At 48.6% G+C, this 14,481-nt stretch overlaps 2 protein-coding genes across 2 annotated transcripts in view; both read left to right on the top strand.

The window, feature by feature from the left end:
* Gnb5 (G protein subunit beta 5) overlaps positions 1-2,824 on the top strand; it is a 32,213-nt gene extending 29,389 nt beyond the window's left edge. Inside the window, exons 10-11 of the mRNA XM_013346422.2 lie at positions 313-479; positions 1,924-2,824. Coding sequence (XP_013201876.1) covers positions 313-479; positions 1,924-1,935 — 179 coding nt within the window. The 3' untranslated portion in view covers positions 1,936-2,824. The remainder of the gene's footprint in view (positions 1-312; positions 480-1,923) is intronic.
* Positions 2,825-4,893: 2,069 nt separating this feature from the next.
* On the top strand, positions 4,894-8,557 carry Bcl2l10 (BCL2 like 10). Its single transcript, XM_005347702.2, has 2 exons — positions 4,894-5,337; positions 7,991-8,557. The coding sequence occupies exons 1-2, from the start codon at positions 4,894-4,896 to the stop codon at positions 8,111-8,113; spliced, it is 567 nt and encodes a 188-aa protein (XP_005347759.1). The 3' UTR covers positions 8,114-8,557.
* Positions 8,558-14,481: the final 5,924 nt, after the last annotated feature.

Below are 14,481 nucleotides of genomic sequence, written 5' to 3'. Positions count from 1 at the left end.
ATAGATGGAGGATTGATGGATGGATGATGGATGGATGGATGGATGATGGATGGATGTATGGATGGATAGATGGATGGATGATGGATGGATGGATGAATGGATGGATGGATGGATGGGTGGGTGGATGGATGGATGGATGGAGGATTGATGGATGGAGGATGGATGGATGATGGATGAGTGGATGGATGGATGATGGATGGAGGATGGATGGATGGATGGATGGATGGAGAAATTCATTAGTGAGTGAGGATGAGTGACTGTCAAGGAAGGAGAAACAGGAACTGGTTTAACCATTGCATCTTCTGCTTCTAGGTCGCCTGCTCTTTGCTGGGTACAATGACTACACCATCAATGTCTGGGACGTTCTCAAGGGCTCCAGGGTCTCCATCCTGTTTGGACATGAGAACCGCGTCAGCACTCTTCGAGTTTCTCCTGACGGAACAGCATTCTGCTCAGGGTCATGGGATCACACCCTAAGAGTAAGGAAATGTCCCGTTTCCCTGTGTGAAAGGAAAGGAAGGCCACCAGGGCTGTCAGCCAGCATGCTCATGTCCAGAGCTAAGGTAGATGCCAAGGGGGCGTCTCTGGGAGGTCAGGAGCTTTGTCCACACACGTGTTCAGAGAGACCAGGAATGGTGCCGAAAGAATAATGGAACTTGAAGAAACCAAATGCTTTGTTTCTTTTTCCCCTACATGTCTGATGTTGTTGTGATTCTGGCCTTGAGTAAGTCACAGGTTCCCAGTCACTGCTCCCTGTGCTGCAGGGTTCTCCACACTGGGACAGACTTCATGTGAGGAGCTGAAGGCCCCTGGGATGGCCTACTGATTGTGTGAATACTATTCCAGGAGAAGGGCCTTGTGGCTTTGATCAGCTTTTCAACTCCCCTAGAGTCCCACCACCACAGCAAAAAGCAGGGAGGTGGGCATCAGGTGTTCGTGGAACTTGGGACATTGGCCATTGCTATGCAAGATACCAGGTCTGACAGAGCCTTGTGTGAGGGTTTAGGGGTTGAGTTTGAGATAGATCTTTGGATAATGACTTGATTAGGCTTGGACATATTTGGAGCATAATAATTTTAACATGGCTGGGCAGAGGGTGAGGGGCAGATTTTTAAAGAAAGTCTTAGAGGAGCCAACAAGATGTCTCATGGGTAAAGGCGCTTGCTGCCAAGCCCAACAGCTTGAGTTTGAGTCCTGGAAGCCACAGAGTGGTGGGAGAGAACTGGTGGTGCCCACAGATTACCCTCTGACCTTCTCGTGTACACTACAGCACACACAGACACATACACACTAAGTCATGAATGAAGAATGCTGTACTAAGGTCTTAGAAAGTAAGCAGCCCTTCCTGTTCTATTTATTTTAATGGGAGTAGGTTGAATGTCTAGTTTTGGGACAAATAGATAAAAAGATTTTTTTTTGCAACGTTACAAACAAAGTTCAGTAGTGAGGTGTTGATGAACAACAGCGAGCTGGGAGGATTCGCGTGGTTCAGTTCCCAGTCTCAGGCTTCATCAATGGCTGCCCTGCCGACGTTTAACTGAGGAGTAGGTGTCAGAGATGCTGAAGCCCTTGAGAGCCCTGTTTGGTGGAGTGTGTGAGTGGGAGGGGTGTGTGTGTGTGTGTGTGTGTGTGTGTGTGTGTGTGTGTGTGTGTGCGCGCGCGCATGTATGTCTGTGTGTGTATGTGTGTCTGTGCATGTGTGTATGTGTCTGTGCATGTGTGTATGTATGTGTGTGCATGTGTGTGTATGCATGTGTATGTGTGTCTGTGTATGTGTGTGCATGTATGTGTATGTTATATGTATGTATGTGTGTGGTGTGTGTGGTATGTGTGTGTATGTGTGAGTGTGTACAGCCTGTTTTCCTCTGTTAAACTCAAGTTTTATGAATAACTACTAAAAATGATCTATCTTCGTCTTCTCAGGTTTGGGCATAATCCTCTCACAGCGTGCACAAAGAACATGTGTCCTCCCATGTAGCTATGACTTCTAGAGGAGCCCAGGACTTCCCACAGGTTAGCTCATGGGAGCAACTTCACAGCTCAGCACTCACTCAGCCCTCCAGTGTCACCACGAAAACCGTCCCCTTCCTGGAAGTGCACCCCTGTAGGTCTCGGCACTTCGACTGTACCTTCGAGTCCTTGCTTCATCTCCAACACTCTGTAAAGTCTGTCTGTTTTCTAAGTTATTTCATCCAGTAGAGTTCCACATTTATCCGCATTTGAACTGTCCCCCGTTGCTTCCTCGAATCCGGTCTGTCTTCAGAGCACTTTAAACTACCTTTTCTTAGCGTGGACTGTGGCTTCTAGAACCTTCCTCTGGACATGCCAGCTCTGTGGACTGTGAGAATGACTGTACATTGGTCTGTCAGAGAAGAAAATTCCAGCTCCAACTGTGACGACACAGAACCACTTTTTAAAACTGTTTTTATGTAAAAGTATCTCTTTTTCCCAACCTGTTCAGTTGTATTTTTTTTTTAGATGAAATGTTTTTGTCTGGGAGAGTCTTTCCAAAGGAAGCAGACGTGCAGAAAACAGGCCAGATGTCTGACTTGTGGCGCTGCGATAGTTGGTGGGCTAGGGCGGGGCAGTCCGCCACACTGGAGGGGAAAAACTGGTTGCCGTTTATAGCTCAAACGCTGCCGAGAGCAAACAGAACCTTCTGCCGTGGGAAGACAAGACACTAAATGGGTTAAGCCTACTAGGAGTGTTGTCAGAAATGCCGAAGTTAAAGTGGGTGTTGTCCGTGTAAATAATATCCGAGTGTCCTACACAGCGGCTGTACTAAGACTGATGGCCAGGTCATGAATAATAATGTCTTTGCTATCAAAGGGTTGTCCTGTCTTTATTTGAGTCAGAAATTCCTTCTAGATGCTACTGCCTGCTTGTTATTACAAGGTCCCTGCTATTTTTCTTCCATTTTTCTTTTAAAGGTATAGAGGTTTGTTCTTTTAGAAATGCCGTATCTAGTAAAATGTCATGTTAACAGACGTGGTGGCACACACTTTTAAGTCCAGGTACTTGGGGAAGGGGGTGGTTCAGAGGCAGGAGGAGGTGGCTTGAGTCCAAGAGCTCAAGGCCAACCTCAGTCACACGTGAGACCTCTGCTTTTCATTTTGTGTGTGTGGGGGGGTTGTTTTGCTCTGTTTTGTCTTTTTATATTTAGTTGTTCATTATTTTATTCATTTATTTATTCTGTGGGGGTGGGGGTGGATACCCATGCCACAGAACACGTGTGGACGTCAGAGTGCAGTCAGTGGGAGCCTGTTCGCACCTTCCACTTATGGTGCCTGGGGATTGAACTCAGATCCTCCAGCTTAGTAAGAAGCACCCTTACCTGCTGAACAATCTCAATGCCCCTTATTTTGTTTTTTTTTTTTGTTTTTTTTTTTTTTATGAAACAATGAATCGTATATTCCCAGGCTGCCCTCAAATTTGCTGCATTGCCAAGTAGGATTATAAACTTCCGGTGCTGGAACACCCCGTTTGTCAGCATGCACCACACACTAAGTGCACTAAAATTGTAGGTGCGCTGCTGGGACCAAACCCAGACCTTGAGAGGTACAGCCCCAGGCCCCCAAGACCCCATCTCTAAAAGGATTTTTTTTTTTTTAAGAATACTGGGAATCTAAGGTCATCTTGGACACTGGTAATCATTCCTGGGTAAAACTGGCGCTATGCATGGCCTTGGGCATCTGGCCAAAGATTTGCTGCCCCTGAGCAGCAAGAGAAGGAGTGTACCCCCAGATTGCCTGGCCCCCCTGCTCTGGCTGGCTCTTTGCACAGTGTTGGCTTTGCCTTTATAGCCTCAGCCCCAGACGGTTGCTCCTCAGAGAGACCCCAGAATGTAGAAAACACACTCTTCCAGCCATCGGGGCGCTCCTGTGACCTCAGCAGCCTCTTTGGACTTGAGGGTAAAAACGTCACACACATTTTTGTCATGTCATTAGGATTATTTAAATGTCCCTTAGGAGCCCTGAAAGAGTCTCAGGGACACACACTGGTTCTGGGTTATACTGTGACACTCTAGAGAGTTCTCTTTGCCCCTCAGGGAGACTGCCCTGGATTAAAGCAGGCTTCTAGATAGTGTGGACATAAAGAAGGGACCAGACAGCTGGGCACAAGTGATCTCTGGGAAACGGAGTAACCTCAGCTCACAAAAAGTCAAAAAGCAGCCCCAGGAGGGCCCACGAGGAATAGAGCCCAGCAGAACTGTAACCTACCAGTGCAGGGGTTCTCAACCTGTGACCCTTTGGGGTCCCATATCAGATAGATATCCCTCATTGCCGGTACTTAGGATTCATAACAGCAGCAAAATTAGAGTTAGGAAGTAGCAACAAAATAATTTTATTGTTGGGAGTAACTGCAAGGCAAGGGTCGCAACTTTAGGAATGTTGAGAACTGATGAACTAGAGACTTGGCCAAGGGAGGCCTGCAGGGATTCTAGGGAGCGTAGCTGGTAGGTTAGAGACAAGCAAGAGTCAGGGGCAGGGCCTGCATTGCCTCCTCCAGTTTAGGACAGCCCCTTTGCAAAATTATTTATATATCCTCACTTTCCAAACAAGCGGGCCGGGTTCATAGCAAGTTAAGACGTGGTTTCTAGCCCGGCCTGATGGCACAAGCCTGTAATTCCAGAGATTCAGGAGGCCGAGGTAGGAGAATGACAATTTTAAGGCCTACCAACGCCTAGAAAGTTCCAGAACCCCGCTAATTCTTAATCCTTGGGCAAAAGGTAAGCAGTAACCCGAGGGTCCCACGTTGTTCTTGTTTGCTCCATCACGGGCCTCGCTCCTTGCAACAGGTGCAAGTGAGATTCCCAATCATCTGGGGGGTGGAAGCAGGAAGCCGCTGGGCCTTGAAAGCCGGCTGGGTTGGGCCGGGTGCAGAGGCCTAAGGATGGACTACGATCCGTTGCAGGAACGCACTAGACGGCTGTTGACTGACTTCTTGACGTTCTGTGCTCGGGAGCCGGGTGTCCCCGAGTCACCGCCCACATCGGCCGAGGCGGAATTGCTGCGCTCTCTGGCAGCGCGGATGCAAAGGCAGCACCAGGCTTTCTTCTCCACCTTCTTTGGCTACCAGGGCAACCGCGTGGAGCTGGTGAGACAGATGGCGGATGGGATGTTCTCCGATACCCCAAACCTCAACTGGGGCCGCCTGGTGGTGCTCCTGACCTTCGCGGGGACGCTTCTGGATCAAGACCCTAGCCACGCTACCACGCAGAGGAATGGTGTGAACCATCAAGTGCAAGTGGCCCGAGACTGCCATCTCATCGTGGATTTACTGTGTAATCAGCTCCTGAGACGACATCGCTTGTGGCTGGAGGCTCATGACGGCTGGGTGAGACCACACGCGAAGCGTGGGCGTGATGGTGTGTGTGTGGGGGGGGTGCGATTGGGTGGGGATGCTGTGCTAAATGCCTCTCAGAGACCAGGAGCACTTCAGCTTTACTGTGCAGTCCGATTTTTTCTTCCTTTACTGGTTTTTTTTTTCTTCCCTAAAATAAGGGTCTCAGCCCAGGCTGGACTCATTCATAGCCTCCTATAAATATGGTCCTCCTGCTTGCATTACCGGGGCACTACTTACTACTCTGGATGGGTTGATGTGGTGCGGATGTGGAGGCCCCTGGACACCCCCTCCCGGGGTTGGGGGGGCTTTGAATGTGCCAGAAAAACACTCTATTTACTGAGCCCCGGCCCCAGCCCGAGGATTTCTTTAGAGGCACTCAGACGGCCCTTGCTCAATTGTTCTCATAAAAATCCATTCAGGGGTGACTAGGCACACTTGGCACTCCCTACCCCTTGCCCTCGGAACTTTCAGGGAGGGCTTATTAGGTCCAATAAGCCCAAGCAGTATAAAAGGGACTGTGGGTCACGCCCAGGCCCTCCAGAACTTCCTCTCCTTTCTCTAACCCTGCAGGAGACTAAAGCCCTAGGGGTTGTGAAATGTCTGTGACCAAGTGTGGCCCCTGACTGGGGTCTTCTCACCTCCCTGCCTTTTTCCCTGCTGGGCAGGCTCCTGACTTTCTGTTGGTCCTGAATCTCTGAGTTGTAAAAAGCTGAAGAGGCAGCTACACAGAGCTACTGGCCAAGGAAAACACCAGCAAGAGACTAAAGCGTGACTGTAGACTGTTAGCATCTGTGAGGTCTTGGGTTCAATACCCAGCACCGCCAGAGAAGGAAAAAAAAAAAACCTCCACCCTAGTTTATTTAGCTCACGTGCTGAGCTTGGCCTCAGGTTTCCCCGGCAGGGTTGAATCAAAGCTGAAGTGACCCGTGTGATACTATAAATGTAAATGGTTAAAACCTGCTATAAAAAAGCCTGCTGTCAGCAGTCTGCATTTAGACCACCTGAGAAGGAAAGGTGGTGTGCCGGGTTAGTGGTAACTCCTGCCCTGTTCCTGCTGTGTGGGTCTCACTGGGCCGGTAGACTGCCTTCAGCTGGGGTTTTGAGAACCCTCTGAGCCCTCTCTCTCCTCTCCCCCTCTCCTTCCTCACTCCTCCTCTCCCGATGAGCTCTCAGACTTGGGAGGGTTCAAGAGGAACGGTGAGGCCAGTTTCCTTTTGGATAAGAGACTCACAGAGTTAATACCAAGGAAAGGCAGCATGACGGGCTCTGCATGGTGTTCAGGTCTATGGGACAAAGCCGGAATCCCCTCTTACGGGTTCCAGAGGAGGGAGTTGGCCCCATGCCACTTAGTGGTGAATAAGTGCTTGAAGTTGGGTTGTCACTGTTTCCAGAGCAGCAAGGGTAGGGGAAAATGTTGGCTCCTTTGGTTAATGTATGTTCACCATACAGGATTTACTGGCCATACTCGGGGCCTCAGGGAGCCTGGGGATTCGTGAACTCCCTTTGGGGAAGAGACGCTTACACATCACGGGCTGGCTTTCAGTGTGGCCTCCGCTATTTCTTTCATCTGAGCTGTGAAGGCAGTGAAAGCAGCTGCTGTGGCGAATATGGCTTGAATACACTCTGTACACAAATGTAACCTTCCCAGCCTTTTTGTTTGGGGTGGCAGGCATGAACTCAGTCTCTGGTTGCTACATATTAACTTGGGGTGGTGTGGAGTCAGCACATCTCCCATCTTGTATCTGAGTCAGAGACTGACGTCTGTGTTGGCACAATGGAAGGATGTTGTCCTCATGAGCCTGCGTCATGTGCTGTACACACAGCATTCTAGATGAGTTGAGATGGGCAGTGTGCTAAGCAGCGGTGGGGGTGGGGGTTATGAATGTAAAAATCAAGACAGTTATTAAAGGGGTAGCCACAGGTCTGACCCGGGGGGGCCTCAATGAGTTCTGAAACCATTTTGACTTTGATTTGGGGGGGTCCTGGGGTGACTAGAAGAGCTGAAGACAGACAGGTGCCATCAAATGAGGGAATGCCCAAGGTTTAAGTTTTTCAGTTTTATTGGAGGTCGTGGGGAAGGCATCAGAAAGTAAAGAGGTTTTTACAGAGTTCTCCTAGATGTCTTTCCTCAGCGTTGAGATAAAATGTGAGGTGTTATGTGGCATCTCTGCCATATGGGGCAGTTATATGATAGATTCTATGCGAGTTGAGCTGTGAACAGATCCTGGGATGTCTGGTAGGCACGTGCCTTTCATTTTATGGCAGAATCTAGAACCTTCATACTAGAGATTGGCCCAGGGCCTTGTGCATGTCATCACGTTTGACCGCCAAGCTCCATGCTAGCCCTTCCTTTTAATTTTTATTTAGATATTTTTATTCTGTGTGGATGAGTACCTGCATGTGTTCTGTGCCATGTACATGCAGTGCTCAGCGAGGCCAGTAGAGGGCGCCAGGTCCCCTGGACCTGGAATTAACCTGTGTTGTGAGCTACCACGTGAGTGCTGGGATCTGAACCCAAGTCCTCTGCAAGAGCAGCCAGTGCTCTCAGTGGCTGGGCCACCTCTTCGGCCCCACCTTCTGTGTATCTGGGGCTCAGGTTTGTTCATGGAGAGTCCGTCTAATGCTCCTCGTGTGCCCCTTACAGGATGGCTTTTGCGATTTCTTCAGGAGCCCCTTCCCAGTCGTTGTTTGGAGGAGAGTGCTCATCAAGGCTTTTCTGTCCTGCATCATAGTGACGACCATCCTGTATATCTGGAAAAAGTTTTAAATTTTAACATTTTAAAACGATTTTACCTGCCAACTGTGCCCCGCTAAGGGACTGTTTTAGATGGCTGAAGAAGAACTGAGGAAATCCTCCTGCCTAGAGACATTTTTTACCTGCATGCTGCATGGAGTCCTGGGGTTGCAACGGGGCAGCATTTGGAAGGGGGAGGGGCTCATCGCTAAGTGGGGAAATGGTCTTCTGGGTACCCCAAAGAACTACATCCGCTCCGTAGATGCGCGGCTGTCTGCATCGGGCTGTACGCACACCGGAGCCTCTCCCGTCTGTTTTGGGGTTCTTGAAGTTGTTCAGTAGCCAGGGTTGCCCCGCAGAAGAATCTAAAGCACCAAAACCCCAGAGCAACGACGAATGCAATAGAAAACCTTAAGGATTCCTTGGAAGTCTATCTTTCTGTGCCTAATTCCCAGGACTTCTGAATTTATAGTGTCCCCCTCGAATAAAATTTTAAGTAACTTCAAATTTTTAATAAACGTATATACATTTTTCAAAAAGACTGGCTATTTCTCTAATTCAGCAAGACTTTTGTTCTTGGGAGTAACTTCAGTTGATGACAGTGTGTCCTTCACTATAAACCAGGGTTTGGTTTATATTGCTGTATGTGGGAGGGGTAATTTTTATTCTTATAATGTATATTCATGTTATGCTTGTATGTTTATCTGTGTACCACATATGTGGCTGGTGCCTCTGAGGCCAAAAGATGGTGTCAGATCCCTGGAACAGGAGTTACAGACGGCTGTGAGCACCATGTGGGTGCTGGGAATTGAACACGGGTCCTCTGGAAGAGCAGCTGGTGCTCTCTCTCCAGCCTTAACAAAGCTTTGCTTTAAACATTTTAATCTACACGAAAGTTCTTAAGCCATTCCTCTTTCCCCCTCCGCTTTCCAGTCCACTCAGACCCTGCAGGGTGGTGGGCATTGTGCCCCTCCAAGGCTCCCTGGCCATCATTAACCTGCATTCACACACACACACACACACACACACACACACACACACACACACACACACATGTGCGCCCAGCTTCTGGATGGAGATGTAGGTCTCAGGGATCAATTTTGAGTCATCAGGCTTGGTGCCAAATACTTTTAGCTAAACTAAGTCTATTATTTGTTTTTAGTTATAGTGTGTGTGTGTGTGTGTGTGTGTGCATGCACACACGCATGTTTGCGTGTGCACCACAGTACAAATTGGAGGTCAGAAGACAACTTACAGGAGCTGGTTCTCTGCTTTCACAATGCAGTTCCCTGGGATCAACCTCAGGTCATAAACTTTATGACAATCACCTTTACCTGCTCAGCTAGCTCTCTGGCCTTCTCCTCTTCCTTCCATGAGATTCCTAGGGAAATTCCAATTCTGGGGAGTCCCTGAAGAAGGGGAATCAGGGCCCATGTGGCAGAAGTGGGGGGTCTTTTTGTTTTTGAGACCTTTCTGAGAATGGGGGAGGAGTGCAAGCCTACAGGTAGAGCGATTCCCAGGGAGTAGGCTGGGGAGAGGGTGATGAACGGCACCCGGCACCCGTAGCCCCTTTGTTGTGTACTCTCTGCTCCCCCAGGTGAGTCACAGTGCCTCAGTAGGTGCCTGCCTGTAACAGTGAGCGGGGAGGGACCGCTGCAAATATCGTGGCCTGGGCAGAGGCTGGATTCTAACATCACATTCTGACCGTTCACTTCTTTACATTTGCATGGGGATAAAACTCACACGAGACAAAATTCTCTTCAGCATTTTAAAGCACACCCTTCAGTGGGTTTTACACAGGATCGCACACCCCTCGCCCTTCAATTCCCTCACTCAGAAACCTCGCACTGTCAACACTTCTGAGCCTTCCCTCCCCAGCAACCGCTAAGCTACCTTCTGCCTCTGGAGCTGCCTCTTTCTGGACACTGCACATAACTGGAATCAGGCAGCTCAGGGCTTTTTGTGTCTGGTTTCTTGTTTAGCCGAGTGTTTTCCAGGCTTCTGCACGAGGTAGCATGTCAGGACTTCACCCCTGTTCAAGGCTAATGCTGCATCATGCTTACCACACACAGAGAGCCGGAATGTGGGTGGCTCTCCCTGGTTGCCTAGTGTGAATGCGGTTCTCTGAGCATGCTTTTATGTGCTTTCTGCAGACTTTCAGCACTCCTGGGGGCAAGCCTAGGTGGGGTTGTTGGGCCCCGTTAACTGTAGGCTTAGCGTGCAACAGAGCCATGAAACTGTTCTTGGCAGCTGCCCTGCTCAGCATTCCCACCAGAAAGACATGGGGTTCCAACTCCTTTCATGGTGAAACCCCAGGGTAGCAAAGGGAAAATGGGGAGAACTATCTGAGCAAGATCCGGGGAAGCACAATTTGGATGTCTAAAATACAGACAGCAGGCGGCTTCTGCCTCCTTGGCTTCGCAGACACCATGCAGCCACATGCCCTGACTTGGTGGGACCAGTGTCATCAGCCCTTCTCTGCAGCCAAGTAGGGCTTCTGCAAATCCATCCTTTGGCACTTTCTGCCCTGGGGCCTTCATGCCTGGCCTTGTGCCCATCAGCTGTTATTTATAGACTCTGCTCAAATGGCAAAAAGTATTAGTTTGTAGGATTTTTAAGATTCTATATTTTTATTTATGGGCATGTGTCTGTATCTGTGTGTATGGGTACCCATGGGGACGAAAAGAGGGGTTTGGATCCCTTGGACCTGGAGTTATAGGCAGTTGCAAGCTTCCAGAACCAAGCTCCCGTGTTTACCAGCTGCGCATCTCCAGCCCGTGTTTTCTTCCTTTTAAAGTTTATTATTCTTGTATATATGTTAATTGTGTATTAATTGGGAGGGGACAGGGGCGAGTACCACAGCATGCATGTGGCAGTCAGAGGACAACTTTGTGGAGTTGCTTTTCTTCCTCCTCCCTTTATGTGGGTTCCAGTGACCAGGCTTGCCAGTAAGTGCCTGTGGCCACTGAGCCGCCTCTCCAGCCCCAGTTTGTATTTTGTGGCTATGCCTCTCTTAAGAGTTGAATTCGGTAAAATTGAAAATGCAAATGAGGAGCCCAGGGGATAGCTTACTGGGTAAAAGTGCTTGGTATTCAGCCTGGATCTAACCTAAGGTCAGATCCCCAGAACCCACAAAAGCCAGATGTGGTTTGTGTCTGCACCCCTACTCCCAAGTACTGGAGGCAGAGACAGAACTCCCCAGAAGTCAGTAGGCCAACTAGCCTGGAGTCCAAGTTTGCCAAATGAGAGACCTTTCTGCAAACAAGGCAGAAGGAAAGAACTGGTGCCTGAGGTCCTCTGACTTCCATGTGCGCGCCATCAAACGCACAGATCCACACACACATACACACATCATATACACGTGACAAGCATTTTTAAGTGAATAATTATAAATAAAAGAAATGAAGCCAGGGATCATGGAGATGTAGCTCAGTTGGAAAACTGCCTGCCCAGGGTGCCAGAGATTCTGGGTTCAGGCCCCAGCAGTATGCGCACTGGGTGTGTGGTGGCTGAGACGGGGGAGGGTCAGAAACTCAAGGTCATCCTAAGCTAGCCTGCCACACAGGAAGCCCTGACTTAAAAATAGGGATAAGTGTTTTAACAAGGAAGGTTACGAAGCTGGGGGTGGGATAGTGGCACACATCTGTATTTACCTCAGCATTCCAGAGGCTGAGGCAGCCTGGACTCCAGGGCGAGTTAAAAACTGCTGGGGGATACGTATGTAGGTAGCCTCTGTCTCAAAACCAAAAATGAATGAATAATTGAATAAAGAGGTAAATTTTATTTTATTTATTTTTTTTTTTTTTGATTTTCGAGACAGGGTTTCTCTGTAGCTTTTTTGGTTCCTGTCCTGGAACTAGCTCTTGTAGACCAGGCTGGCCTCGAACTCCCAGAGATCTGCCTGCCTCTGCCTCCCGAGTGCTGGGATTAAAGGCGTGCGCCACCACCGCCCTGCAAGAGGTAAATTTTAAAATGTTTCCTTAGGCCAGCAATAGATCTAGCAGACTGCACATTAGAATCTCAGGCTTTTCAACTTAGGCTGCCTCCATCCGCCTGCCTCGGGCATTCATTGGCTCAGGGGGAACATGGTGTGAAGAAGCTCTCAAAGTCCCCTTGTGACTCTAATGTGAAGGCAGGGCTGTGCTCCAGGGTTTTGAACAACTTTATTAACCGAATAACTGACCCCTAACTGTCATGATGAACCCTGCAACCCTGCTCCTTTTGAGCCTAACTAGGTTCCTTGGCCCCGACAAGATTTCCATCACATTTTAAGATACTTAAGGGTGTCCACTGTGAATTAGCTGAGGGTCTTTTTTTCCCCAAAAAAAATTCTATGTAATTTAACTGAAAGAATCAAACAGTTCAATATGGTTTGTTACAAAAAAAAATGACAGGATCTATCATTTCTTGCCAGCCAGTTCCACAGAAAACTCCCTGTTCTTCTTGTGGGTTATTTTCCTTTCCGCCTCGATCTTTTTGTTTTGTTTTATTCTGAGATGGGGTCTTATGTAGCCCAGGGTGGCCTTGAACTTGATCTGTTGCCAACGATGACTTTGCTTTCTTTCATCTTCTATCTCCCAAGTGCTAGCTAGGATTGCAGATGCTGCTACCACACCCAACCAGCTTGAAATATGTCTTTAAATAGAAGGCTTTTCTTGATTTCCAGTTTGAGACATTATCTTTATCTTTATACTCCCCACCCATCTCTTGGCATCCCTAGCCCCACCCAGTGTAATTATATCATAATTTCACTCCAATCACTATTCATTATCCATATCATGAATTCTCATGCTCTGCTGAACTGAACCGTGTAATCAGCTAAGATTATTTCTTTCTCACACTTTGCATCCTTGAGTTAATAATTGCCTTAATCTTTCTTACTTGATTAGTTTTGGGCTAGTTTTGTATAAACTTTTTTATGGCCCATCCCTGAGTTCTCTCATAGTTGTGGAAATCTCTTCTGTAGACATTCCTTCCCATTAGGTTTCTCGCGTGTGATCTCGCAGAGTCTCCCAGTTTGTTCATGCCTGGGCTATCTGTCTCCTCTGTTTCAGGTACACACACACACAGAGTCACCACTGTCCCTGCAGTGTGCCTGCAGTGTCCGGACTCCGGATTCCTGTCCCCTCTCTTCCCCCTGGAGTCTCCCGTTTCTGGCCTTGCTCCTTTTTTGTCTGTGGTTCTTGTTTTGCTGGAGCACATCCTGCAGCAGCTTCCTGCCCAGGAGTAGGTGGGCAGGAGACTGTCCGCAGCCTCGCTTGTCTGAGCATCTTCTGTTACTTCATCCAAGATGGGCAGTTCTAGATTGCTCATTGCTTCCTTTCAGGATTTAGAGGCACTTTTCTACTTTCTTCCAGTTTTCAGGGTTTTCCCAACATGGGAAGTTTTGTCAGCAGGGCCTTCTTTTTTTATTTTATTATTTTATGTGCATTAGTGTTTTGCCATTGGTTTTGGGTCCCCTGTAACTGAAGTTACAGACAGTTGTGAGCTGCCATGTGTGCCGTGAGTCGAACCCGGGTCCTCTGGAAGGACAGCCGGTGCTCTTCACCTTTGAGCCATCTCTCCAGCCCCCCCAGCAGGGCCTTCTAGTCAACATGGCTTTCGAAGTTTTGCAGTCGCTGATGGGTGTTGCCGTCTACCCCGTTCAGGTGAAGCGAGGTTTTCAATCAGGGCTCATCTATCCTGGCCTGAGAGAGCATCTTGATCTGCTCCTGTTTTCCTCCCTACAATTTTTAGCATTTAGATTCTGGACTTCCTTTGTGCTATCTAATTTTATCTTCATCTTTTAATGTTTGCTTTTCTCTTCTTCCTTTCTGGGAAAACTAGCTGGTGGCACAGAGTAGCGGTTGCAGTTGTGACAAGGAAAACACTGGGGGTCCGCAGACTGAAAGTTGAATGTCTTTCAGCATGACTGCGAGACTATGTTCCCGTCCAACACCCACAAAACAAGCGGCTCAGTGCAAGAGGAAATCAAACTTAGAAGACGCGCACTTGGGCAGTCTGCACACCCGGAAAAGGCCCAGTTTGGCTAGGAAAGTCTCCCACTGAATAAAAGTAGGTCCGATAAAGGAGGCCAGGGCCCCCGCTCACCCTCAGGACCCTTGTGTGTGTCCTCTGTACCCCTCTAGAAACTGAGGTGTCTCCCACCAGGGCCCAAGCTGCTGTTCGACGGCAAAGGCTGTTTCTCAGAAGACAGTTGTTAAAAAGAGAGAAACCAAGTTTGCTGTGTGTCACAGCTCCAACCACAGTCTTTACTGCAGCTATTTATACAACTGAAGCTGCTTTCCCGTAACTCTGAGCAGCTCTGAGTGGCGGTTACCCTCAGAGGCCTGTGACTCTAGAGACTCATCGGCTGGAGGTGGAAGGGGTATGTAAAGGGCCAGAAGTGCTGGGGAAAGTGT

Source organism: Microtus ochrogaster, chromosome 5, assembly GCF_000317375.1.
Source record: "Microtus ochrogaster isolate Prairie Vole_2 chromosome 5, MicOch1.0, whole genome shotgun sequence".
NCBI lineage: Eukaryota > Metazoa > Chordata > Mammalia > Rodentia > Cricetidae > Microtus > Microtus ochrogaster.
Note: the sequence above shows the minus strand (reverse complement) of the source record. Positions and strands in the feature narration are given on the sequence as shown.

Coding starts and splice junctions, on each gene's coding strand:
- Bcl2l10 (XM_005347702.2), top strand. CDS start 4,894: ATGGACTACGATCCGTTGCAGGAACGCACTAGACGGCTGTTGACTGAC. Junction 5,338..7,990: donor TGGAGGCTCATGACGGCTGG/GTGAGACCACAC, acceptor TGCCCCTTACAG/GATGGCTTTTGCGATTTCTT.